A 27,046-nucleotide genomic window follows, 5' to 3' on the forward strand; every position below is an offset into this window, starting at 1 on the left:
CCCAAAGTCTGATACACTGACCCGCCCACCAACTACAGTTTATTAGACAGAAGGTTGGCGGGCGAGTTACTGTATCAGACGCTGGGTTGGTGGGTGTATCAGAGGGAGGTTTGGTGGGCGGGTCAGTATTGGTGAAGGGTTGGTAGGCTGGTCAGTGTGTGGGTGAGATTGGTGACCTGCCTATCAACCCTCCATCTGACACACTGACCCGCCCACCAACCCAACGTCTGATACACTGACTAGCCCAACAACCCGCCATCTGATATACTAACCCACACGCTGACCCACCAACCAACCCTCCGTCCGATGAACTGACTCGCCTGCAAACCCTCTGTCTGATATACTGACCCGCCTCCAAACACTCCATCTGAGAAACGAACACATCCACCAACCCTCTGGCTGTCACATGCACCAGCCCACTGACCATCAGTCTCATACACTGATGGACCCCCAAACCCTCTGTCTGATACACTGATGGACCCCCAAACCCTCAGTCTCATACACTGATGGACCCCCAAACCCTCTGTCTGATACACTGATGGACCCCCAAACCCTCTGTCTGATACACTGATGGACCCCCAAACCCTCTGTCTGATACACTGATGGACCCCCAAACCCTCTGTCTCATACACTGATGGACCCCCAAACCCTCTGTCTGATACACTGATGGACCCCCAAACCCTCAGTCTCATACACTGATGGACCCCCAAACCCTCTGTCTGATACACTGATGGACCCCCAAACCCTCTGTCTGATACACTGATGGACCCCCAAACCCTCAGTCTCATACACTGATGGACCCCCAAACCCTCTGTCTGATACACTGATGGACCCCCAAACCCTCTGTCTCATACACTGATGGACCTCCAAACCCTCTGTCTCATACACTGATGGACCCCCAAACCCTCAGTCTCATACACTGATGGACCCCCAAACCCTCTGTCTGATACACTGATGGACCCCCAAACCCTCTGTCTCATACACTGATGGACCCCCAAACCCTCTGTCTGATACACTGATGGACCCCCAAACCCTCTGTCTGATACATTGATGGACCCCCAAACCCTCTGTCTGATACACTGATGGACCCCCAAACCCTCTGTCTGATACACTGATGGCCCCCCAAACCCTCTGTCTCATACACTGATGGACCCCCAAACCCTCTGTCTGATACACTGATGGACCCCCAAACCCTCTGTCTGATACACTGATGGACCCCCAAACCCTCAGTCTCATACACTGATGGACCCCCAAACCCTCTGTCTGATACACTGATGGACCCCCAAACCCTCTGTCTCATACACTGATGGACCTCCAAACCCTCTGTCTGATACACTGATGGACCCCCAAACCCTCTGTCTCATACACTGATGGACCCCCAAACCCTCTGTCTGATACACTGATGGACCCCCAAACCCTCTGTCTCATACACTGATGGACCCCCAAACCCTCTGTCTCATACACTGATGGACCCCCAAACCCTCTGTCTGATACACTGATGGACCCCCAAACCCTCAGTCTCATACACTGATGGACCCCCAAACCCTCTGTCTGATACACTGATGGACCCCCAAACCCTCTGTCTGATACACTGATGGACCCCCAAACCCTCTGTCTCATACACTGATGGACCCCCAAACCCTCTGTCTCATACACTGATGGACCTCCAAACCCTCAGTCTCATACACTGATGGACCCCCAAACCCTCTGTCTGATACACTGATGGACCCCCAAACCCTCTGTCTGATACACTGATGGACCCCCAAACCCTCTGTCTGATACACTGATGGACCCCCAAACCCTCTGTCTCATACACTGATGGACCCCCAAACCCTCTGTCTCATACACTGATGGACCCCCAAACCCTCTGTCTCATACACTGATGGACCCCCAAACCCTCTGTCTGATACGCTGATGGACCCCCAAACCCTCTGTCTGATACACTGATGGACCCCCAAACCCTCAGTCTCATACACTGATGGACCCCCAAACCCTCTGTCTGATACACTGATGGACCCCCAAACCCTCTGTCTGATACACTGATGGACCCCCAAACCCTCTGTCTGATACACTGATGGACCCCCAAACCCTCTGTCTCATACACTGATGGACCTCCAAACCCTCTGTCTGATACACTGATGGACCCCCAAACCCTCTGTCTGATACACTGATGGACCCCCAAACCCTCTGTCTGATACACTGATGGACCCCCAAACCCTCTGTCTCATACACTGATGGACCCCCAAACCCTCTGTCTGATACACTGATGGACCCCCAAACCCTCTGTTTCATACACTGACCCACGTAACAATCCTCTCTATTTCATTTATATTGTAGTTGCTTCCTTTTCTTATTTCCATCTTGCTATAATAATTACTTAATCTCAAATGTTGTGTTTGTTACAACTGCTTGTGTGTGTGTGTGTGTGTGTGCGCGCGCATGTGTGCTCATTACCGGTGAGGTTGCGGTTGTCCAGTTTGAGGCGGTTCAGTGGGTTTGTGCCGTACAGGAGAACATGACGTTCTGTATGAACCGACTGTAACTCCTCCAGAGTCGCTTTACGACCACGAATACTCTATACACACACACACACACACACACACACTGAGTAATCATGTGCAGTAGGGTGCAGTGGACAGAAGCAATAAAGTACATTTAAGTCGGCTGTAGTGGAGAACAGCAATGAACAGTACAGGGCAGTTAAGGTGTAGCAGGGATTTGTAGGATGTGGTGGTGCGTGGTGGGGTATAACAAGATGTAAAAGTGGGCAGTAGGGTAAATTGGGGTAAAAGGGTGTTGTAGGGCAGATGGGTGTTGTCGCAGGAAGTAGGCTTTAGTAGGAAGTAGTAGGGTGTTGTAGGGGCAGTCGAGTGTTGTTGGGGCAGTCGAGTGTTGTAGGGGCAGTAGGGTGTTGTAGGGGCAGTAGGGTGTTGTAGGGGTAATCCGGTGTTGTAGGAGCAGTAGGGTGTTGTAGGGGTAATCCGGTGTTGTAGGGGCAGTAGGGTGTTGTAGGGGTAATCCGGTGTTGTAGGGGAAGTCGGGTGTTGTAGGGGCAGTCGGGTGTTGTTGGGGTAGTCAAGTGTTGTAGGGGCAGTCGGGTGTTGTAGGGGCAGCAGGGTGTTGTAGGGGTAGTCAAGTGTCATGGGGCAGTCGGGTGTTGTAGGGGCAGTAGGGTGTTGTAGGGGCAGTAGGGTGTTGTAGGAGCAGTAGGGTGTTGTGGGGCAGTCGGGTGTTGTAGGAGCAGTAGGTTGTTGTGGGGCAGTCGGGTGTTGTAGGGGCAGCAGGGTGTTGTAGGGGTAGTCAAGTGTCATGGGGCAGTTGGGTGTTGTAGGAGCAGTAGGGTGTTGTGGGGCAGTCGAGTGTTGTAGGGGCAGTAGGGTGTTGTAGGGGCAGTACGGTGTTGTAGGGGTAATCCGGTGTTGTAGGGGCAGTAGGGTGTTGTTGGGGTAGTCAAGTGTTGTAGGGGCAGTCGGGTGTTGTAGGGGCAGCAGGGTGTTGTAGGGGTAGTCAAGTGTCATGGGGCAGTCGGGTGTTGTAGGAGCAGTAGGGTGTTGTGGGGCAGTAGAGTGTTGTGGGGCAGTAGGGTGTTGTGGGGCAGTAGGGTGTTGTAGGGGCAGTAGAGTGTTGTAGGGGTAGTCAAGTGTCATGGGGCAGTCAGGTGTTGTAGGAGCAGTAGGGTGTTGTGAGGCAGTAGGGTGTTGTAGGGGCAGTAGAGTGTTGTAGGAGCAATCCGGTGTTGTAGGGGCAGTAGGGTGTTGTAGGGAAAGTCGGGTGTTGTGGGGCAGTCGGGTGTTGTAGGGGCAGTAGGGTGTTGTTGGGGTAGTCAAGTGTTGTAGGGGCAGTCGGGTGTTGTAGGGGCAGCAGGGTGTTGTAGGGGTAGTCAAGTGTCAAGGGGCAGTCGGGTGTTGTAGGGGCAGTAGGGTGTCGTAGGGGCAGTCGGGTGTTGTAGGAGCAGTAGGGTGTTGTGGGGCAGTAGGGTGTTGTAGGAGCGGTAGGGTGTTGTAGGGGCAGTAGGGTGTTGTAGGGGTAGTCAAGTGTCATGGGGCAGTCAGGTGTTGTAGGAGCAGTAGGGTGTTGTAGGGGCAGTAGGGTGTTGTAGGGGCAATCCGGTGTTGTAGGGGCAGTAGGGTGTTGTAGGGGAAGTCGGGTGTTGTGGGGCAGTCGGGTGTCGTAGGGGCAGTCGGGTGTTGTAGGGGCAGTAGGGTGTTGTTGGGGTAGTCAAGTGTCGTAGGGGCAGTCGGGTGTTGTAGGGGCAGCAGGGTGTTGTAGGGGTAAAGTGTCATGGGGCATTCGGGTGTTGTAGGGGCAGTAGGGTGTCGTAGGGGCAGTCGGGTGTTGTAGGAGCAGTAGGGTGTTGTGGGGCAGTCGGGTGTTGTAGGGGCAGCAGGGTGTTGTAGGGGTAGTTAAGTGTCATGGGGCAGTCAGGTGTTGTAGGAGCAGTAGGGTGTTGTGGGGCAGTAGGGTGTTGTAGGAGCAATAGGGTGTCGTAGGGGCAGTCGGGTGTTGTAGGAGCAGTAGGGTGTTGTGGGGCAGAAGGGTGTTGTGGGGCAGAAGGGTGTTGTAGGAGCAGTAGGGTGTTGTAGGAGCAGTAGGGTGTTGTGGGGCAGTAGGGTGTTGTAGGGGCAGCAGGGTGTTGTGAGGGCAGCAGGGTGTTGTAGGAGCAGTAGGGTGTTGTAGGGGTAGTCAAGTGTCATGGGGCAGTCGGGTGTTGTAGGGGCAGTAGGGTGTTGTAGGAGCAGTAGGGTGTTGTGGGGCAGTAGGGTGTTGTGGGGGCAGCAGGGTGTTGTAGGGGTAGTCAAGTGTCATGGGGCAGTCAGGTTTTGTAGGGGCAGTCGGGTGTTGTAGGGGCAGTAGGGTGTTGTGGGGCAGTAGGGTGTTGTGGGGCAGTAGGGTGTTGTAGGAGCAGTAGGGTGTTGTAGGGGCAGTAAGGTGTTGTAGGGACAGTAGGGTGTTGTAGGAGTAGTCAAGTGTCATGGGGCAGTCGGGTGTTGTAGGAGCAGTAGGGTGTTGTGGGGCAGTAGGGTGTTGTGGGGGCAGCAGGGTGTTGTAGGGGTAGTCAAGTGTCATGGGGCAGTCGGGTTTTGTAGGGGCAGTTGGGTGTTGTAGGGGCAGTAGGGTGTTGTGGGGCAGTAGGGTTTTGTAGGAGCAGTAGGGTGTTGTAGGGGCAGTAGGGTGTTGTAGGGGTAGTCAAGTGTCATGGGGCAGTCGGGTGTTGTAGGAGCAGTAGGGTGTTGTAGGGGCAGTAGGGTGTTGTAGGGGTAGTCAAGTGCCATGGGGCAGTCGGGTGTTGTAGGAGCAGTAGGGTGCTGTGGGGCAGTAGGGTGTTGTAGGAGCAGTAAGGTGTTGTAGGGGCAGTTGGGTGTTGTAGGGGCAGTAGGGTGTTGTAGGGGCAGTAGGGTGTTATATGAGCAGTAGGGTGTTGTGGGGCAGTAGGGTGTTGTAGGGGCAGTAGGGTGTTGTAGGGGCAGTCGGGTGTTGTAGGAGCAGTAGGGTGTTGTAGGGGCAGTAGGGTGTTGTAGGGGCAGTAGGGTGTTGTTGGGGTAGTCACGTGTCGTAGGGGCAGTCGGGTGTTGTAGGGGCAGCAGGGTGTTGTAGGGGTAGTCAAGTGTCATGGGGCAGTTGGGTGTTGTAGGGGCAGCAGGGTGTTGTAGGGGTAGTCAAGTGTCATGGGGCAGTTGGGTGTTGTAGGGGCAGTAGGGTGTCGTAGGGGCAGTCGGGTGTTGTAGGAACAGTAGGGTGTTGTGGGGCAGTCGGGTGTTGTAGGGGCAGCAGGGTGTTGTAGGGGTAGTCAAGTGTCATGGGGCAGTTGGGTGTTGTAGGAGCAGTAGGATGTTGTGGGGCAGTAGGGTGTTGTAGGAGCAGTAGGGTGTCGTAGGGGCAGTCGGGTGTTGTAGGAGCAGTAGGGTGTTGTGGAACAGTAGGGTGTTGTAGGAGCAGTAGGGTGTTGTAGGGGCAGTAGGGTGTTGTAGGGGCAGAAGGGTGTTGTAGGAGCAGTAGGGTGTTGTAGGGGCAGTAGGGTGTTGTAGGATTAGTCAAGTGTCTTGGGGCAGTCAGGTGTTGTAGGGGCAGTAGGGTGTCGTAGGGGCAGTAGGGTGTCGTAGGGGCAGTCGGGTGTCGTGGGGCAGTCGGGTGTCGTGGGGCAGTCGGGTGTTGTAGGAGCAGTAGGGTGTTGTGGGGCAGCAGGGTGTTGTAGGGGCAGCAGGGTGTTGTAGGGGCAGTCGGGTGTTGTAGGGGTAGTCAAGTGTCTTGGGGCAGTCAGGTGTTGTAGGGGCAGTAGGGTGTCGTAGGGGCAGTCGGATGTCGTAGGGGCAGTAGGGTGTCGTAGGGGCAGTAGGGTGTTGTGGGGCAGTAGGGTGTTGTGGGGGCAGCAGGGTGTTGTGAGGGTAGTCAAGTGTCATGGGGCAGTAGGGTTTTGTAGGGGCAGTCGGGTGTTGTAGGGGCAGTAGGGTGTTGTGGGGGCAGTAGGGTGTTGTGGGGGCAGTAGGGTGTTGTGGGGGCAGTAGGGTGTTGTAGGAGCAGTAGGGTGTTGTGGGGCAGTAGGGTGTTGTAGGGGCAGCAGGGTGTTGTAGGGGTAGTCAAGTGTCATGGGGCAGTCGGGTGTTGTAGGGGCAGTAGGATGTCGTAGGGGCAGTCGGGTGTCGTAGGGGCAGTAGGGTGTTGTAGGGGCAGCAGGGTGTTGTAGGGGTAGTCAAGTGTCATGGGGCAGTCGGGTGTTGTAGGGGCAGTAGGGTGTCGTAGGGGCAGTCGGGTGTCATGGGGCAGTCGGGTGTCGTAGGGGTAGTAGGGTGTCGTAGGGGCAGCAGGGTGTCGTAGGGGCAGCAGGGTGTTGTGGGGCAGTAGGGTGTTGTAGGAGCAGTAGGGTGTTGTGGGGGCAGCAGGGTGTTGTAGGGGTAGTCAAGTGTCATGGGGCAGTTGGGTGTTGTAGGAGCAGTAGGGTGTTGTGGGGCAGTCGAGTGTTGTAGGGGCAGTAGGGTGTTGTAGGGGCAGTATGGTGTTGTAGGGGTAATCCGGTGTTGTAGGGGCAGTAGGGTGTTGTTGGGGTAGTCAAGTGTTGTAGGGGCAGTCGGGTGTTGTAGGGGCAGCAGGGTGTTGTAGGGGTAGTCAAGTGTCATGGGGCAGTCGGGTGTTGTAGGAGCAGTAGGGTGTTGTGGGGCAGTAGAGTGTTGTGGGGCAGTAGGGTGTTGTGGGGCAGTAGGGTGTTGTAGGGGCAGTAGAGTGTTGTAGGGGTAGTCAAGTGTCATGGGGCAGTCAGGTGTTGTAGGAGCAGTAGGGTGTTGTGAGGCAGTAGGGTGTTGTAGGGGCAGTAGAGTGTTGTAGGAGCAATCCGGTGTTGTAGGGGCAGTAGGGTGTTGTAGGGAAAGTCGGGTGTTGTGGGGCAGTCGGGTGTTGTAGGGGCAGTAGGGTGTTGTTGGGGTAGTCAAGTGTTGTAGGGGCAGTCGGGTGTTGTAGGGGCAGCAGGGTGTTGTAGGGGTAGTCAAGTGTCATGGGGCAGTCGGGTGTTGTAGGAGCAGTAGGGTGTTGTAGGGGCAGTAGAGTGTTGTAGGAGCAATCCGGTGTTGTAGGGGCAGTAGGGTGTTGTAGGGAAAGTCGGGTGTTGTGGGGCAGTCGGGTGTTGTAGGGGCAGTAGGGTGTTGTTGGGGTAGTCAAGTGTTGTAGGGGCAGTCGGGTGTTGTAGGGGCAGCAGGGTGTTGTAGGGGTAGTCAAGTGTCAAGGGGCAGTCGGGTGTTGTAGGGGCAGTAGGGTGTCGTAGGGGCAGTCGGGTGTTGTAGGAGCAGTAGGGTGTTGTGGGGCAGTAGGGTGTTGTAGGAGCGGTAGGGTGTTGTAGGGGCAGTAGGGTGTTGTAGGGGTAGTCAAGTGTCATGGGGCAGTCAGGTGTTGTAGGAGCAGTAGGGTGTTGTAGGGGCAGTAGGGTGTTGTAGGGGCAATCCGGTGTTGTAGGGGCAGTAGGGTGTTGTAGGGGAAGTCGGGTGTTGTGGGGCAGTCGGGTGTCGTAGGGGCAGTCGGGTGTTGTAGGGGCAGTAGGGTGTTGTTGGGGTAGTCAAGTGTCGTAGGGGCAGTCGGGTGTTGTAGGGGCAGCAGGGTGTTGTAGGGGTAAAGTGTCATGGGGCATTCGGGTGTTGTAGGGGCAGTAGGGTGTCGTAGGGGCAGTCGGGTGTTGTAGGAGCAGTAGGGTGTTGTGGGGCAGTCGGGTGTTGTAGGGGCAGCAGGGTGTTGTAGGGGTAGTTAAGTGTCATGGGGCAGTCAGGTGTTGTAGGAGCAGTAGGGTGTTGTGGGGCAGTAGGGTGTTGTAGGAGCAATAGGGTGTCGTAGGGGCAGTCGGGTGTTGTAGGAGCAGTAGGGTGTTGTGGGGCAGAAGGGTGTTGTGGGGCAGAAGGGTGTTGTAGGAGCAGTAGGGTGTTGTAGGAGCAGTAGGGTGTTGTGGGGCAGTAGGGTGTTGTAGGGGCAGCAGGGTGTTGTGAGGGCAGCAGGGTGTTGTAGGAGCAGTAGGGTGTTGTAGGGGTAGTCAAGTGTCATGGGGCAGTCGGGTGTTGTAGGGGCAGTAGGGTGTTGTAGGAGCAGTAGGGTGTTGTGGGGCAGTAGGGTGTTGTGGGGGCAGCAGGGTGTTGTAGGGGTAGTCAAGTGTCATGGGGCAGTCAGGTTTTGTAGGGGCAGTCGGGTGTTGTAGGGGCAGTAGGGTGTTGTGGGGCAGTAGGGTGTTGTGGGGCAGTAGGGTGTTGTAGGAGCAGTAGGGTGTTGTAGGGGCAGTAAGGTGTTGTAGGGACAGTAGGGTGTTGTAGGAGTAGTCAAGTGTCATGGGGCAGTCGGGTGTTGTAGGAGCAGTAGGGTGTTGTGGGGCAGTAGGGTGTTGTGGGGGCAGCAGGGTGTTGTAGGGGTAGTCAAGTGTCATGGGGCAGTCGGGTTTTGTAGGGGCAGTTGGGTGTTGTAGGGGCAGTAGGGTGTTGTGGGGCAGTAGGGTTTTGTAGGAGCAGTAGGGTGTTGTAGGGGCAGTAGGGTGTTGTAGGGGTAGTCAAGTGTCATGGGGCAGTCGGGTGTTGTAGGAGCAGTAGGGTGTTGTAGGGGCAGTAGGGTGTTGTAGGGGTAGTCAAGTGCCATGGGGCAGTCGGGTGTTGTAGGAGCAGTAGGGTGCTGTGGGGCAGTAGGGTGTTGTAGGAGCAGTAAGGTGTTGTAGGGGCAGTTGGGTGTTGTAGGGGCAGTAGGGTGTTGTAGGGGCAGTAGGGTGTTATATGAGCAGTAGGGTGTTGTGGGGCAGTAGGGTGTTGTAGGGGCAGTAGGGTGTTGTAGGGGCAGTCGGGTGTTGTAGGAGCAGTAGGGTGTTGTAGGGGCAGTAGGGTGTTGTAGGGGCAGTAGGGTGTTGTTGGGGTAGTCACGTGTCGTAGGGGCAGTCGGGTGTTGTAGGGGCAGCAGGGTGTTGTAGGGGTAGTCAAGTGTCATGGGGCAGTTGGGTGTTGTAGGGGCAGCAGGGTGTTGTAGGGGTAGTCAAGTGTCATGGGGCAGTTGGGTGTTGTAGGGGCAGTAGGGTGTCGTAGGGGCAGTCGGGTGTTGTAGGAACAGTAGGGTGTTGTGGGGCAGTCGGGTGTTGTAGGGGCAGCAGGGTGTTGTAGGGGTAGTCAAGTGTCATGGGGCAGTTGGGTGTTGTAGGAGCAGTAGGATGTTGTGGGGCAGTAGGGTGTTGTAGGAGCAGTAGGGTGTCGTAGGGGCAGTCGGGTGTTGTAGGAGCAGTAGGGTGTTGTGGAACAGTAGGGTGTTGTAGGAGCAGTAGGGTGTTGTAGGGGCAGTAGGGTGTTGTAGGGGCAGAAGGGTGTTGTAGGAGCAGTAGGGTGTTGTAGGGGCAGTAGGGTGTTGTAGGATTAGTCAAGTGTCTTGGGGCAGTCAGGTGTTGTAGGGGCAGTAGGGTGTCGTAGGGGCAGTAGGGTGTCGTAGGGGCAGTCGGGTGTCGTGGGGCAGTCGGGTGTCGTGGGGCAGTCGGGTGTTGTAGGAGCAGTAGGGTGTTGTGGGGCAGCAGGGTGTTGTAGGGGCAGCAGGGTGTTGTAGGGGCAGTCGGGTGTTGTAGGGGTAGTCAAGTGTCTTGGGGCAGTCAGGTGTTGTAGGGGCAGTAGGGTGTCGTAGGGGCAGTCGGATGTCGTAGGGGCAGTAGGGTGTCGTAGGGGCAGTAGGGTGTTGTGGGGCAGTAGGGTGTTGTGGGGGCAGCAGGGTGTTGTGAGGGTAGTCAAGTGTCATGGGGCAGTTGGGTGTTGTAGGAGCAGTAGGGTGTTGTGGGGCAGTCGAGTGTTGTAGGGGCAGTAGGGTGTTGTAGGGGCAGTATGGTGTTGTAGGGGTAATCCGGTGTTGTAGGGGCAGTAGGGTGTTGTTGGGGTAGTCAAGTGTTGTAGGGGCAGTCGGGTGTTGTAGGGGCAGCAGGGTGTTGTAGGGGTAGTCAAGTGTCATGGGGCAGTCGGGTGTTGTAGGAGCAGTAGGGTGTTGTGGGGCAGTAGAGTGTTGTGGGGCAGTAGGGTGTTGTGGGGCAGTAGGGTGTTGTAGGGGCAGTAGAGTGTTGTAGGGGTAGTCAAGTGTCATGGGGCAGTCAGGTGTTGTAGGAGCAGTAGGGTGTTGTGAGGCAGTAGGGTGTTGTAGGGGCAGTAGAGTGTTGTAGGAGCAATCCGGTGTTGTAGGGGCAGTAGGGTGTTGTAGGGAAAGTCGGGTGTTGTGGGGCAGTCGGGTGTTGTAGGGGCAGTAGGGTGTTGTTGGGGTAGTCAAGTGTTGTAGGGGCAGTCGGGTGTTGTAGGGGCAGCAGGGTGTTGTAGGGGTAGTCAAGTGTCATGGGGCAGTCGGGTGTTGTAGGAGCAGTAGGGTGTTGTAGGGGCAGTAGAGTGTTGTAGGAGCAATCCGGTGTTGTAGGGGCAGTAGGGTGTTGTAGGGAAAGTCGGGTGTTGTGGGGCAGTCGGGTGTTGTAGGGGCAGTAGGGTGTTGTTGGGGTAGTCAAGTGTTGTAGGGGCAGTCGGGTGTTGTAGGGGCAGCAGGGTGTTGTAGGGGTAGTCAAGTGTCAAGGGGCAGTCGGGTGTTGTAGGGGCAGTAGGGTGTCGTAGGGGCAGTCGGGTGTTGTAGGAGCAGTAGGGTGTTGTGGGGCAGTAGGGTGTTGTAGGAGCGGTAGGGTGTTGTAGGGGCAGTAGGGTGTTGTAGGGGTAGTCAAGTGTCATGGGGCAGTCAGGTGTTGTAGGAGCAGTAGGGTGTTGTAGGGGCAGTAGGGTGTTGTAGGGGCAATCCGGTGTTGTAGGGGCAGTAGGGTGTTGTAGGGGAAGTCGGGTGTTGTGGGGCAGTCGGGTGTCGTAGGGGCAGTCGGGTGTTGTAGGGGCAGTAGGGTGTTGTTGGGGTAGTCAAGTGTCGTAGGGGCAGTCGGGTGTTGTAGGGGCAGCAGGGTGTTGTAGGGGTAAAGTGTCATGGGGCATTCGGGTGTTGTAGGGGCAGTAGGGTGTCGTAGGGGCAGTCGGGTGTTGTAGGAGCAGTAGGGTGTTGTGGGGCAGTCGGGTGTTGTAGGGGCAGCAGGGTGTTGTAGGGGTAGTTAAGTGTCATGGGGCAGTCAGGTGTTGTAGGAGCAGTAGGGTGTTGTGGGGCAGTAGGGTGTTGTAGGAGCAATAGGGTGTCGTAGGGGCAGTCGGGTGTTGTAGGAGCAGTAGGGTGTTGTGGGGCAGAAGGGTGTTGTGGGGCAGAAGGGTGTTGTAGGAGCAGTAGGGTGTTGTAGGAGCAGTAGGGTGTTGTGGGGCAGTAGGGTGTTGTAGGGGCAGCAGGGTGTTGTGAGGGCAGCAGGGTGTTGTAGGAGCAGTAGGGTGTTGTAGGGGTAGTCAAGTGTCATGGGGCAGTCGGGTGTTGTAGGGGCAGTAGGGTGTTGTAGGAGCAGTAGGGTGTTGTGGGGCAGTAGGGTGTTGTGGGGGCAGCAGGGTGTTGTAGGGGTAGTCAAGTGTCATGGGGCAGTCAGGTTTTGTAGGGGCAGTCGGGTGTTGTAGGGGCAGTAGGGTGTTGTGGGGCAGTAGGGTGTTGTGGGGCAGTAGGGTGTTGTAGGAGCAGTAGGGTGTTGTAGGGGCAGTAAGGTGTTGTAGGGACAGTAGGGTGTTGTAGGAGTAGTCAAGTGTCATGGGGCAGTCGGGTGTTGTAGGAGCAGTAGGGTGTTGTGGGGCAGTAGGGTGTTGTGGGGGCAGCAGGGTGTTGTAGGGGTAGTCAAGTGTCATGGGGCAGTCGGGTTTTGTAGGGGCAGTTGGGTGTTGTAGGGGCAGTAGGGTGTTGTGGGGCAGTAGGGTTTTGTAGGAGCAGTAGGGTGTTGTAGGGGCAGTAGGGTGTTGTAGGGGTAGTCAAGTGTCATGGGGCAGTCGGGTGTTGTAGGAGCAGTAGGGTGTTGTAGGGGCAGTAGGGTGTTGTAGGGGTAGTCAAGTGCCATGGGGCAGTCGGGTGTTGTAGGAGCAGTAGGGTGCTGTGGGGCAGTAGGGTGTTGTAGGAGCAGTAAGGTGTTGTAGGGGCAGTTGGGTGTTGTAGGGGCAGTAGGGTGTTGTAGGGGCAGTAGGGTGTTATATGAGCAGTAGGGTGTTGTGGGGCAGTAGGGTGTTGTAGGGGCAGTAGGGTGTTGTAGGGGCAGTCGGGTGTTGTAGGAGCAGTAGGGTGTTGTAGGGGCAGTAGGGTGTTGTAGGGGCAGTAGGGTGTTGTTGGGGTAGTCACGTGTCGTAGGGGCAGTCGGGTGTTGTAGGGGCAGCAGGGTGTTGTAGGGGTAGTCAAGTGTCATGGGGCAGTTGGGTGTTGTAGGGGCAGCAGGGTGTTGTAGGGGTAGTCAAGTGTCATGGGGCAGTTGGGTGTTGTAGGGGCAGTAGGGTGTCGTAGGGGCAGTCGGGTGTTGTAGGAACAGTAGGGTGTTGTGGGGCAGTCGGGTGTTGTAGGGGCAGCAGGGTGTTGTAGGGGTAGTCAAGTGTCATGGGGCAGTTGGGTGTTGTAGGAGCAGTAGGATGTTGTGGGGCAGTAGGGTGTTGTAGGAGCAGTAGGGTGTCGTAGGGGCAGTCGGGTGTTGTAGGAGCAGTAGGGTGTTGTGGAACAGTAGGGTGTTGTAGGAGCAGTAGGGTGTTGTAGGGGCAGTAGGGTGTTGTAGGGGCAGAAGGGTGTTGTAGGAGCAGTAGGGTGTTGTAGGGGCAGTAGGGTGTTGTAGGATTAGTCAAGTGTCTTGGGGCAGTCAGGTGTTGTAGGGGCAGTAGGGTGTCGTAGGGGCAGTAGGGTGTCGTAGGGGCAGTCGGGTGTCGTGGGGCAGTCGGGTGTCGTGGGGCAGTCGGGTGTTGTAGGAGCAGTAGGGTGTTGTGGGGCAGCAGGGTGTTGTAGGGGCAGCAGGGTGTTGTAGGGGCAGTCGGGTGTTGTAGGGGTAGTCAAGTGTCTTGGGGCAGTCAGGTGTTGTAGGGGCAGTAGGGTGTCGTAGGGGCAGTCGGATGTCGTAGGGGCAGTAGGGTGTCGTAGGGGCAGTAGGGTGTTGTGGGGCAGTAGGGTGTTGTGGGGGCAGCAGGGTGTTGTGAGGGTAGTCAAGTGTCATGGGGCAGTAGGGTTTTGTAGGGGCAGTCGGGTGTTGTAGGGGCAGTAGGGTGTTGTGGGGGCAGTAGGGTGTTGTGGGGGCAGTAGGGTGTTGTGGGGGCAGTAGGGTGTTGTAGGAGCAGTAGGGTGTTGTGGGGCAGTAGGGTGTTGTAGGGGCAGCAGGGTGTTGTAGGGGTAGTCAAGTGTCATGGGGCAGTCGGGTGTTGTAGGGGCAGTAGGATGTCGTAGGGGCAGTCGGGTGTCGTAGGGGCAGTAGGGTGTTGTAGGGGCAGCAGGGTGTTGTAGGGGTAGTCAAGTGTCATGGGGCAGTCGGGTGTTGTAGGGGCAGTAGGGTGTCGTAGGGGCAGTCGGGTGTCATGGGGCAGTCGGGTGTCGTAGGGGTAGTAGGGTGTCGTAGGGGCAGCAGGGTGTCGTAGGGGCAGCAGGGTGTTGTGGGGCAGTAGGGTGTTGTAGGAGCAGTAGGGTGTTGTGGGGGCAGCAGGGTGTTGTAGGGGTAGTCAAGTGTCATGGGGCAGTTGGGTGTTGTAGGAGCAGTAGGGTGTTGTGGGGCAGTCGAGTGTTGTAGGGGCAGTAGGGTGTTGTAGGGGCAGTATGGTGTTGTAGGGGTAATCCGGTGTTGTAGGGGCAGTAGGGTGTTGTTGGGGTAGTCAAGTGTTGTAGGGGCAGTCGGGTGTTGTAGGGGCAGCAGGGTGTTGTAGGGGTAGTCAAGTGTCATGGGGCAGTCGGGTGTTGTAGGAGCAGTAGGGTGTTGTGGGGCAGTAGAGTGTTGTGGGGCAGTAGGGTGTTGTGGGGCAGTAGGGTGTTGTAGGGGCAGTAGAGTGTTGTAGGGGTAGTCAAGTGTCATGGGGCAGTCAGGTGTTGTAGGAGCAGTAGGGTGTTGTGAGGCAGTAGGGTGTTGTAGGGGCAGTAGAGTGTTGTAGGAGCAATCCGGTGTTGTAGGGGCAGTAGGGTGTTGTAGGGAAAGTCGGGTGTTGTGGGGCAGTCGGGTGTTGTAGGGGCAGTAGGGTGTTGTTGGGGTAGTCAAGTGTTGTAGGGGCAGTCGGGTGTTGTAGGGGCAGCAGGGTGTTGTAGGGGTAGTCAAGTGTCAAGGGGCAGTCGGGTGTCATAGGGGCAGTCGGGTGTTGTAGGAGCAGTAGGGTGTTGTGGGGCAGTAGGGTGTTGTAGGAGCGGTAGGGTGTTGTAGGGGCAGTAGGGTGTTGTAGGGGTAGTCAAGTGTCATGGGGCAGTCAGGTGTTGTAGGAGCAGTAGGGTGTTGTAGGGGCAGTAGGGTGTTGTAGGGGCAATCCGGTGTTGTAGGGGCAGTAGGGTGTTGTAGGGGAAGTCGGGTGTTGTGGGGCAGTCGGGTGTCGTAGGGGCAGTCGGGTGTTGTAGGGGCAGTAGGGTGTTGTTGGGGTAGTCAAGTGTCGTAGGGGCAGTCGGGTGTTGTAGGGGCAGCAGGGTGTTGTAGGGGTAAAGTGTCATGGGGCATTCGGGTGTTGTAGGGGCAGTAGGGTGTCGTAGGGGCAGTCGGGTGTTGTAGGAGCAGTAGGGTGTTGTGGGGCAGTCGGGTGTTGTAGGGGCAGCAGGGTGTTGTAGGGGTAGTTAAGTGTCATGGGGCAGTCAGGTGTTGTAGGAGCAGTAGGGTGTTGTGGGGCAGTAGGGTGTTGTAGGAGCAATAGGGTGTCGTAGGGGCAGTCGGGTGTTGTAGGAGCAGTAGGGTGTTGTGGGGCAGAAGGGTGTTGTGGGGCAGAAGGGTGTTGTAGGAGCAGTAGGGTGTTGTAGGAGCAGTAGGGTGTTGTGGGGCAGTAGGGTGTTGTAGGGGCAGCAGGGTGTTGTGAGGGCAGCAGGGTGTTGTAGGAGCAGTAGGGTGTTGTAGGGGTAGTCAAGTGTCATGGGGCAGTCGGGTGTTGTAGGGGCAGTAGGGTGTTGTAGGAGCAGTAGGGTGTTGTGGGGCAGTAGGGTGTTGTGGGGGCAGCAGGGTGTTGTAGGGGTAGTCAAGTGTCATGGGGCAGTCAGGTTTTGTAGGGGCAGTCGGGTGTTGTAGGGGCAGTAGGGTGTTGTGGGGCAGTAGGGTGTTGTGGGGCAGTAGGGTGTTGTAGGAGCAGTAGGGTGTTGTAGGGGCAGTAAGGTGTTGTAGGGACAGTAGGGTGTTGTAGGAGTAGTCAAGTGTCATGGGGCAGTCGGGTGTTGTAGGAGCAGTAGGGTGTTGTGGGGCAGTAGGGTGTTGTGGGGGCAGCAGGGTGTTGTAGGGGTAGTCAAGTGTCATGGGGCAGTCGGGTTTTGTAGGGGCAGTTGGGTGTTGTAGGGGCAGTAGGGTGTTGTGGGGCAGTAGGGTTTTGTAGGAGCAGTAGGGTGTTGTAGGGGCAGTAGGGTGTTGTAGGGGTAGTCAAGTGTCATGGGGCAGTCGGGTGTTGTAGGAGCAGTAGGGTGTTGTAGGGGCAGTAGGGTGTTGTAGGGGTAGTCAAGTGCCATGGGGCAGTCGGGTGTTGTAGGAGCAGTAGGGTGCTGTGGGGCAGTAGGGTGTTGTAGGAGCAGTAAGGTGTTGTAGGGGCAGTTGGGTGTTGTAGGGGCAGTAGGGTGTTGTAGGGGCAGTAGGGTGTTATATGAGCAGTAGGGTGTTGTGGGGCAGTAGGGTGTTGTAGGGGCAGTAGGGTGTTGTAGGGGCAGTCGGGTGTTGTAGGAGCAGTAGGGTGTTGTAGGGGCAGTAGGGTGTTGTAGGGGCAGTAGGGTGTTGTTGGGGTAGTCACGTGTCGTAGGGGCAGTCGGGTGTTGTAGGGGCAGCAGGGTGTTGTAGGGGTAGTCAAGTGTCATGGGGCAGTTGGGTGTTGTAGGGGCAGCAGGGTGTTGTAGGGGTAGTCAAGTGTCATGGGGCAGTTGGGTGTTGTAGGGGCAGTAGGGTGTCGTAGGGGCAGTCGGGTGTTGTAGGAACAGTAGGGTGTTGTGGGGCAGTCGGGTGTTGTAGGGGCAGCAGGGTGTTGTAGGGGTAGTCAAGTGTCATGGGGCAGTTGGGTGTTGTAGGAGCAGTAGGATGTTGTGGGGCAGTAGGGTGTTGTAGGAGCAGTAGGGTGTCGTAGGGGCAGTCGGGTGTTGTAGGAGCAGTAGGGTGTTGTGGAACAGTAGGGTGTTGTAGGAGCAGTAGGGTGTTGTAGGGGCAGTAGGGTGTTGTAGGGGCAGAAGGGTGTTGTAGGAGCAGTAGGGTGTTGTAGGGGCAGTAGGGTGTTGTAGGATTAGTCAAGTGTCTTGGGGCAGTCAGGTGTTGTAGGGGCAGTAGGGTGTCGTAGGGGCAGTAGGGTGTCGTAGGGGCAGTCGGGTGTCGTGGGGCAGTCGGGTGTCGTGGGGCAGTCGGGTGTTGTAGGAGCAGTAGGGTGTTGTGGGGCAGCAGGGTGTTGTAGGGGCAGCAGGGTGTTGTAGGGGCAGTCGGGTGTTGTAGGGGTAGTCAAGTGTCTTGGGGCAGTCAGGTGTTGTAGGGGCAGTAGGGTGTCGTAGGGGCAGTCGGATGTCGTAGGGGCAGTAGGGTGTCGTAGGGGCAGTAGGGTGTTGTGGGGCAGTAGGGTGTTGTGGGGGCAGCAGGGTGTTGTGAGGGTAGTCAAGTGTCATGGGGCAGTAGGGTTTTGTAGGGGCAGTCGGGTGTTGTAGGGGCAGTAGGGTGTTGTGGGGGCAGTAGGGTGTTGTGGGGGCAGTAGGGTGTTGTGGGGGCAGTAGGGTGTTGTAGGAGCAGTAGGGTGTTGTGGGGCAGTAGGGTGTTGTAGGGGCAGCAGGGTGTTGTAGGGGTAGTCAAGTGTCATGGGGCAGTCGGGTGTTGTAGGGGCAGTAGGATGTCGTAGGGGCAGTCGGGTGTCGTAGGGGCAGTAGGGTGTTGTAGGGGCAGCAGGGTGTTGTAGGGGTAGTCAAGTGTCATGGGGCAGTCGGGTGTTGTAGGGGCAGTAGGGTGTCGTAGGGGCAGTCGGGTGTCATGGGGCAGTCGGGTGTCGTAGGGGTAGTAGGGTGTCGTAGGGGCAGCAGGGTGTCGTAGGGGCAGCAGGGTGTTGTGGGGCAGTAGGGTGTTGTAGGAGCAGTAGGGTGTTGTGGGGGCAGCAGGGTGTTGTAGGGGTAGTCAAGTGTCATGGGGCAGTCAGGTGTTGTAGGGGCAGTAGGGTGTTGTAGGGGCAGTCGGGTGTCATAGGAGCAGTCGGGTGTCGTAGGGGTAGTAGGGTGTCGTGGGGCAGCAGGGTGTTGTAGGGGCAGTAGGGTGTTGTAGGAGCAGTAGAGTGTTGTGGGGCAGTAGGGTGTTGTGGGGGCAGCAGGGTGTTGTAGGGGTAGTCAAGTGTCATGGGGCAGTCGGGTGTTGTAGGGGCAGTCGGGTGTTGTAGGGGCAGTAGGGTGTTGTGGGGCAGTAGGGTGTTGTGGGGCAGTAGGGTGTTGTGGGGCAGTAGGGTGTTGTGGGGGCAGCAGGGTGTTGTGAGGGTAGTCAAGTGTCATGGGGCAGTCGGGTTTTGTAGGGGCAGTAGGGTGTTGTAGGGGCAGTAGGGTGTTGTAGGGGCAGTAGGGTGTTGTGGGGCAGTAGGATGTTGTAGGGGCAGTAGGGTGTTGTAGGGGTAGTCAAGTGTCATGGGGCAGTCGGGTGTTGTAGGGGCAGTAGGATGTCGTAGGGGCAGTCGGGTGTCGTAGGGGCAGTAGGGTGTTGTAGGGGCAGCAGGGTGTTGTAGGGGTAGTCAAGTGTCATGGGGCAGTCGGGTGTTGTAGGGGCAGTAGGGTGTCGTAGGGGCAGTCGGGTGTCATGGGGCAGTCGGGTGTCGTAGGGGTAGTAGGGTGTCGTAGGGGCAGCAGGGTGTCGTAGGGGCAGCAGGGTGTTGTGGGGCAGTAGGGTGTTGTAGGAGCAGTAGGGTGTTGTGGGGGCAGCAGGGTGTTGTAGGGGTAGTCAAGTGTCATGGGGCAGTCAGGTGTTGTAGGGGCAGTAGGGTGTTGTAGGGGCAGTCGGGTGTCATAGGAGCAGTCGGGTGTCGTAGGGGTAGTAGGGTGTCGTGGGGCAGCAGGGTGTTGTAGGGGCAGCAGGGTGTTGTAGGAGCAGTAGAGTGTTGTGGGGCAGTAGGGTGTTGTGGGGGCAGCAGGGTGTTGTAGGGGTAGTCAAGTGTCATGGGGCAGTCGGGTGTTGTAGGGGCAGTCGGGTGTTGTAGGGGCAGTAGGGTGTTGTGGGGCAGTAGGGTGTTGTAGGGGCAGTAGGGTATTGTAGGAGCAGTAGGGTGTTGTGGGGTAGTAGGGTGTTGTAGGGGCAGTAGGGTGTTGTAGGGGCAGTAGGGTATTGTAGGAGCAGTAGGGTGTTGTGGGGTAGTAGGGTGTTGTAGGGGCAGTAGGGTATTGTAGGAGCAGTAGGGTGTTGTGGGGTAGTAGGGTGTTGTAGGGGCAGCAGGGTGTAGTGGAGTTAGCGTGCTACCTCACACTGCGCTCTCAGTCCACGCTCCTGCAGCCGAGACCAGATGCTCTGAATTCTCCCAGCATGCTCTGGGTGAGAGCTGTTATCGCCACATGTACACTGGTGCTTTAACATCTGAGAGTCATATACGAGACCTACACACACACACACGTTTCAATACATTCAAACACTAAAGCTTTTACATAAGAAAAGTTAAAATAATAATAAACAAAGAGTCAACTCAGTGTTTAAATCCGACCCGCAGCCCTCCGAGTGCTCTGCAGTCTTACCTGTGGTAAAGCGTGATTGGCTGAGGCTGGGCTCGGTTGCTGTGGCGATGGGCAGTGTTTTGTCAGGCAGTGTGTGTGAAGTGGAGGCTGGTGAGGACTGTGTGCGTGAAAGTGGGCGGTGCATGCCGCTGAGCATCATGGGTAATGCCATTTGAGCCGTGTGTCTGCGCAGTTGCTGCAGTTGTTTCTGCGTCTCCCAAAGACGTGACTACACACACACACACACACACACACACACACACACACACACACACACAGACACAGACACGGTTAAGGGAAGCCTGAAGGACTCTGCTGTCCCCTTGTGAGTTTCGTGAGAAGGAACAGTGGAACAGTGGGGTGGTGAGAGCACCCTCTGCTGGAGAGCAGTCAGTTCTACACTCTGTGCTCTGTGTTTGTGATGAAACGCTGGTCCTGATATGTTCATGTCATATGTTCACCTGCCTGTGTGTGTGTGTGTGTGTGTGTGTGTGTGTGTGTGTGTGTGTAAAAAACATTTAAAAACGCTTCACAAATATCCATCAGAATTTAGAGCCATATTTACTGAGAGAATATTTAATCTAATAAGTGAAATTCTAACGAAAGGTGTTCAAGTGACTGTGCTGGTGGGTGTGGCCATGCAAAATAAATATACATGCAAATGCACCCATGTGAGCTTTGTAAGCTCTGTGTGTGTGTGTGTGTGTGTGTGTGTGTGTGTGTGTGTTACCTGGTTCAGAATGAGGGTCTGTTGAAGGCTGAGCTGATCATCCTGAGTCTCGGCTTCCCTTTGTGACTCCGCCCTGCTTTTATTTACATTGCTGGATGACGTCCCCACCTCCTCCGAGTCCATGTCCTCAGAGGGAATTTGACAGAGACGTGGCTTCTCACTCGACTTAGACATGAGCTGCAGAACACGCACACACACACACACACACACACACACACACACACACAATTAAAGCTGACTGTTCAATAGATAACATACAGTCTGCAGAAGTGAATACTAATATGATAGTGCGTGTGTGTGTGTGTGTGTGTGTGTATATACCTTGCCAAGGTGTGTTTGTTGTTTCAGTCTTTCCAGCAGCTGTGTGTTGTGTTGTTGTTGCAGTAGGTGCGTGTGTATGGTGCGGGGACTCGGGGGCAGCGGCTCAGACCGTGTGCGGCTCAGTGGTTTGTGAGCAGCACTGACATGCAAAGGAACTGGAGCCAGACCTGGAACTACACACACACACACACACACACACACACACACACACAGTTTTTTAATGATCCACAGCAGGGGAAGTGGCCAGGAGTCAGATAAAATGTGTGCATTTTGGTGTAAGTACGAGAGGGTTCAGTGTGTTACAATGTGTGTTACAGTGTGTGTTACAGTACCTTTAAGTGTTATAATGTGTATTATAATTTGTGTTACAGTGTGTAGTGGTTAGCACTGTCGCCTCACAGCAAGAAGGTCCTGGGTTCGAGCCCCGTGGCCGGCGAGGGCCTTTCTGTGTGGAGTTTGCATGTTCTCCCCGTGTCCGCGTGGGTTTCCTCCGGGTGCTCCGGTTTCCCCCACAGTCCAAAGACATGCGGTTCGGTTAATGTGGGGCGGCCTTGGGCTGAGGTGCCCTTGAGCGAGGTACCGAACCCCTGACTGCTCCCCGGGCGCTCTGGTGTGGCTGCCCACTGCTCTAGGTGTGTGTGTGTGTGTGTGTGTGTGTGTGTGTGTTCACTGCTTCAGATGGGTTAAATGCAGAGGATGAATCTCACTGTGCTGGAAGTGTGCATGTGACGAATAAAGGTTTCTTCTTCTTTTTCTAGTGTGTTGCAATGTTTTACATAGTATGTGTGATACAGAGTGTGTTACAGTGTGCTAATGTTAGAGTGTGTGATATAGTGTGTTACAGCATGTGTTAGAGTGTTTGTGTGTGTGTGTGTGTGTGTGTGTGTGTGTTACAATGTGTATTATAGTGTCTGAGAATTACAGTGCACGTGTGTGTTCCACTGTGTTTTTGTGTGTTACAGTGTGTGTTTGCATTACAGTGTGTGTAGTGTGTGTTTTGCAGTGTGTGTTACAGTATGTATGAGCATTACAGTGTGTGTTACAGTGTGTGTTTGCATTACAGTGTGTGTAGTGTGTGTTTTGCAGTGTGTGTTACAGTGTATGCACCACAGTGCATCTTACGTGATGTGTTTGTTACGTTCTGTAAGTGTTAGAGCGATTGTGCTGCAGTGTGTGTTAGTGTTACAATGTGCTACAGTGTGTGAGTTACAGTGTGTGTGTGTGCTAGAGTGTGTCTTACAGTGTGTTCCAAAGTTTTACAGTGTGTGTAGCAGTGTGTGTTATAGTTTACGTTAGAGTGTGAGTGTTGGAGTGTACGCACTACTGTGCATCTTACTGTGTGTGTGTTTGCGTGTGTGTTCCAGTTTCTGTGTTAGTGTGTGTGTGTTACACTGTCTGTGTTCCAGTTTCTGTGTTAGTGTGTGTGTGTTACACTGTCTGTATTACAGTTTGTGTGTTTTTATGGTGTTTGTTACAGTCACCATGTTTACATGCACAAAATATTCCAATATTCCAATTAAAAACTCCTAAAACCCAAATAATATCGGCATATCCTACGTCTTATACAGAAAATACTAAATTCAGAATAAAGCCAAATTTGGACCATCCAAACAGTCTGCTGTTTACAGGATCAAATCCCAAATCCCGTCATGTTCAGAATAACAGTGGAATATTGGTGTGTAAACGTAACCACTGTGTGTTACTCTGTCTGGGTTATGATGTGTGTGGTAGTTTGTGTTTTACAGCGTGTGTATGACAGTCTCACCTGTGAGCAGTGGAGTGTGGACAAGTCCAGATGGCTCCAGGATAAGGACGGGCTGTACCAGGTTCTGCTCCTCAACACCCAGAGGAACCAACAGTGGAGAACCCGATGATACCAGAGGAACCTGACTCAGTTTCAGAGAACCTAGTTCCCCCTCCGCCTGCATCATCATCATTCAACATAACATACTGATTAAGGGCAGATGTTAAGAGATGGGCCTGACATGGGGTGAAGCCCAAAGGGCAGCAAAAGGCCACACAGAAGGGCGTCGACGTGCCGCAGCCTTATTTTCCACTCAGAAAGAAGAGTTAATCATTACGTCACTACAATATTAACACTACACTCTAATGTTAAACTAATTATAAACACTAATACTAAACACTCTAAGCAGATGGAAGAATGGAGAGGTGGAGGGAGGGATAGAGGGACGTGAAGGAAAGGAAGAATAATAAATGAATGGAGGGATGAAGTGCGAGACACTGAGATATTAATTATATATATCGGGACAAATTTATAAATTCGTATGTTTCAAATTTAAATCCTGAATTTATACATTTCAGTAAAACTGCTTTGGTTAATAAAATTACAATACAAATAAAACTGAGATGATAATTTCACTGCTGTGATTCAGTGTTGAGGCTGGAAGAAGAGAAGGATGGAGGGATGTGTTTATGGATGAGTAGACTGATGGATGGATGGATTACCTTGGCATGAGCTGGAAGTCCCAGTGTGATGGTGGGGAGGGTGGAAGCCGTCGGGACAGAGAAATGAGCTACAGATCCATCAGAGAGTAACACCCTCTGAGCCTACACACACACACACACACACACACACACACAGTTTATAAACGTGAGGTGAGTGAATCAGAATGTGGAGCAGTAAAATAACTGCAGCAGCTCGTCCCTAATGAAACACACCCTGAGTAACAAAACCCCTGTCTGTGTGTGTGTGTGTGTGTGTGTGTGTGTGTGTGTTAGGAATCAGACAGCTCAGCCTTCTTTTGTGTCTCTGCTTAAAACATTTAATTACACACACTATTTTCTCAACAACATTCACAAAGGACTGACTGCATATTAACAAGCACTTCAGTGTGTGTGTGTGTGTGTGTGTGTGTATGTGTGTGTGTGTGTGTACGCACCTCGTGTGTCAGGCTGGCAGTAGGGGGCAGCACTCCGTTCTCACTGGGCAGCGTGTCATTAGGAGAACTGCAGCCTGATACAGGAGTACTACTGCTGCTGGGAGACGAGTCTGAGAGACAGACAGGCAGGTGGAGAGACAGGCAGACAGGCAGGCAGAGAGACAGACAGGCAGGTGGAGAGACAGACAGGCAGTGAGACAAACAAGCAGGCAGCGAGACAGACAAGCAGGCAGAGAGACAGACAGGCAGTGACACAGTCAGGCAGGCGGAGAGAGAGACAGGCAGTGAGACAGACAGGCAGGCAGAGAGACAGACAGGCAGGCAGAGGGACAGACAGGCAGGCAGAGGGACAGACAGGCAGGCAGAGGGACAGACAGGCAGATAGGCGGACAGGCAGTGACACAGTCAGGCAGGCAGAGAGACAGACAGGCAGGGAGACAGACAGGCAGGCAGAAGGACAGACGGACAGACAGAGGGACAGACAGGCAGGCAGAGGGACAGACAGGCAGGCAGAAAGACAGACAGGCAGAGAGACAGACAGACAGGCAAGCAGAGAGACAGACAAACAGACAGGCAGGCAGAAAGACAGACAGGCAGGCAGTGAGACAGACAGGCAGGCAGTGAGACAGACAGGCAAGCAGAGAGACAGACAGACAGACAGACAGACAGACAGACAGGCAGGCAGGCAGAAAGACAGACAGGCAAGCAGAGAGAGACAGACAGGTAGCAAAAGAGAAAAAGACACAATGACTGTGAGAGAGACAGACAGCAAGAGAGAATTTGTATGAACGTGTGTGTGTGTGTGTGTGCGCGCGCGTGCCTACCAAGCGTGTCAGGTCTGTGGGGTTTGATGGTGGGCGGGGCACTCTGCTTCCGGGTTAGTGGACTCTTCCGAGTGTGTAGATGTTTCTTCAGCTTCATCTTCAGGTTTGGCTCAGAGGCTGTGTGTGGAAAAGATCAATGTAAATGGAGATCAGATCTAGAGGGTGTGTCCCTCTGTGTTATCACATGACCACAACAACTGTCACTGATTGGCTGCATGAATCTCCAGTCTGGGTGAGACAGAAATCAACCACAGCCCTGTGTTTATTACTGATGGAGCTGCTGCTACACTCACTAACACAACAATACACAACAATCTGACATCGAGACAAAAATAAAGCGTGTGTGTGTGTGTGTGTGTGTGTGTGTGTGTGAGAGAGAGACGTACTTGCTCTCCGTAGTGGAGGATCTTCTGCTCCGTCACTCAGTGTCTGTGGAGGAGACGAGAACAGCGACTGCAGAGGAACATTGGGATCTGGAGCCAACTCTCTACACACACACACACACACACACACACACACACACACACACATATTACTATGGCAACTAAAAAAAGGAAACCTGACCACTATAAAAAACAAAAACAGAGAATATTAATTAAATTTAAAAAGTAACTTCATGGCAAGAGCATTATAAATATAATTAATGAAAATAAATGCTCTGAGTGTGGAGAGGAGGAAATCTTATTCTCTGCATCAAATGTAAAGAGTGAAAACGTTAAAATCTAACTAACACAACAAAGATAGTTTTGTCTTTCGGATATTTTCTGTTTTTGTAACGCTAACTGTAACCCAAAGCAGAATTTGAACCTTTGTCATTTTGTGACTGAATTTATGGAGCAGGAACACAATGTAAAGAAAATGCAGTAATAAGCACTGAATACAGCTTGAGATAAAATGTTTAAAACATCTAATAATTAAACTGAAGGCAAAATTTTTCTTATCAAAATTCTATTTATCTCATTTTATTAAATATTTGAATGCATGTTTGATCGCTATTTTGTCGCTGCTATAGCAAGTTCTGAGTGTTTAAAATATACTGTAATACATCAGTGCATATGTCAAAGCAACGGCCGTAAACGAGATTCGTTGAGATCTGTGCGAGACATCGTAGGACAGAAGTAAAACGTACAGCGGAAATCAAAGTGACCAACATCTGCCAGCGTTGCAAAAGACGCGCGCCCTCTTTCAAACGCTGACTTAATCAAAACCACAAGTTTTGTTTGTTCTGATAGCAATCAGGAAAGTTTGAAAAAAGTAGGCAGTAATCGTCATTTAAACTCGTTGTTGTGCAATATTTTGTTTGGAAAATAATTTTTAAAATGGAGGCACTGACACCTGGCTGACACGTCACGTTTCAAAGTCTCGCACAAGTCTCGTGAAGATTGCACAGATAAGCGACGCCTGCCGTGGACCAAACGAACCAAATTCAACACGGCTAAAAACCCAATAGGCCGATAAGTATAATATTTAATTGCAATTAGTTGCCCATACGAGTCACAACATAAAGTTACTAAAACCGAAAACATAATTGAAGAACACGTTAATTAAGGAATAAAGCAAGTTTTAAAAATGACTTCAGTTCCCCTTTAATGTTTAAAATGTTACATTTGTTGATTCTGAGTGTCGTTCCCACTCCTACCACTAGGGGGCAAAGATCAGCAAGGAATGGAGTTCATCCATCCATCCATTATCTCTAGCGGCTTTATCCTGTTCTACAGGGTCGCAGGCGAGCTGGATCCTATCCCAGCTGACTACGGGCGAAAGGCGGGGTTCACCCTGGACAAGTCGCCAGGTCATCACAGGGCTGACACATAGACACAGACAACCATTCACACTCACATTCACACCTACGCTCAATTTAGAGTCACCAGTTAACCTAACCTGCATGTCTTTGGACTGTGGGGGAAACCGGAGCACCCGGAGGAAACCCACGCAGACACGGGGAGAACATGCAAACTCCGCACAGAAAGGCCCTCGCCGGCCCCGGGGCTCGAACCCAGGACCTTCTTGCTATGAGGCGACAGCGCTAACCACTACACCACCGTGCTGCCAGAATGGACTTCATGTTTGTAATATTTTGAACAAAAAAGTGTTATTTACACACACTGATTTTCTGAAGATTGTGAAAATGCAAAAGTGAAAATTTCATATGTTTTTATTACAACCCCGATTGCAAAAAAGTTGGGACAAAGTACAAATTGTAAATAAAAACGGAATGCAATGATGTGGAAGTTTCAAAATTCCATATTTTATTCAGAATAGAACATAGATGACATATCAAATGTTTAAACTGAGAAAATGTATCATTTAAAGAGAAAAATTAGGTGATTTTAAATTTCATGACAACAACACATCTCAAAAAAGTTGGGACAAGGCCATGTTTCCCACTGTGAGACATCCCCTTTTCTCTTTACAACAGTCTGTAAACGTCTGGGGACTGAGGAGACAAGTTGCTCAAGTTTAGGGATAGGAATGTTAACCCATTCTTGTCTAATGTAGGATTCTAGTTGCTCAACTGTCTTAGGTCTTTTTTGTCGTATCTTCCGTTTTATGATGCGCCAAATGTTTTCTATGGGTGAAAGATCTGGGCTGCAGGCTGGCCAGTTCAGTACCCGGACCCTTCTTCTACGCAGCCATGATGCTGTAATTGATGCAGTATGTGGTTTGGCATTGTCATGTTGGAAAATGCAAGGTCTTCCCTGAAAGAGACGTCGTCTGGATGGTAGCATATGTTGCTCTAGAACCTGGATATACCTTTCAGCATTGATGGTGTCTTTCCAGATGTGTAAGCTGCCCATGCCACACGCACTAATGCAACCCCATACCATCAGAGATGCAGGCTTCTGAACTGAGCGCTGATAACAACTCGGGTCGTCCTTCTCCTCTTTAGTCCGAATGACACGGCGTCCCTGATTTCCATAAAGAACTTCAAATTTTGATTCGTCTGACCACAGAACAGTTTTCCACTTTGCCACAGTCCATTTTAAATGAGCCTTGGCCCAGAGAAGACGTCTGCGCTTCTGGATCATGTTTAGATACGGCTTCTTCTTTGAACTATAGAGTTTTAGCTGGCAACGGCGGATGGCACGGTGAATTGTGTTCAC

General features: G+C 53.4%; 1 protein-coding gene across 2 annotated transcripts in view; it reads right to left on the bottom strand.

The window, feature by feature from the left end:
• hdac7a (histone deacetylase 7a) overlaps nt 1-27,046 on the bottom strand; it is a 159,597-nt gene that overhangs the window by 26,833 nt on the left and 105,718 nt on the right. For both annotated transcript variants that reach the window (XM_060937070.1, XM_060937069.1), the window contains exons 6-15: nt 24,329-24,429; nt 23,943-24,059; nt 23,119-23,228; nt 22,685-22,786; nt 21,984-22,140; nt 20,219-20,391; nt 19,898-20,074; nt 19,189-19,396; nt 18,920-19,053; nt 2,455-2,575 (exon numbers count right to left, since the gene is read on the bottom strand). In XM_060937070.1, the coding sequence (XP_060793053.1) occupies nt 2,455-2,575; nt 18,920-19,053; nt 19,189-19,396; nt 19,898-20,074; nt 20,219-20,391; nt 21,984-22,140; nt 22,685-22,786; nt 23,119-23,228; nt 23,943-24,059; nt 24,329-24,429 (1,400 nt within the window). The remainder of the gene's footprint in view (nt 1-2,454; nt 2,576-18,919; nt 19,054-19,188; nt 19,397-19,897; nt 20,075-20,218; nt 20,392-21,983; nt 22,141-22,684; nt 22,787-23,118; nt 23,229-23,942; nt 24,060-24,328; nt 24,430-27,046) is intronic.

This window comes from Neoarius graeffei, chromosome 13 (assembly GCF_027579695.1).
Source record: "Neoarius graeffei isolate fNeoGra1 chromosome 13, fNeoGra1.pri, whole genome shotgun sequence".
In the NCBI taxonomy this organism is placed as follows: domain Eukaryota; kingdom Metazoa; phylum Chordata; class Actinopteri; order Siluriformes; family Ariidae; genus Neoarius; species Neoarius graeffei.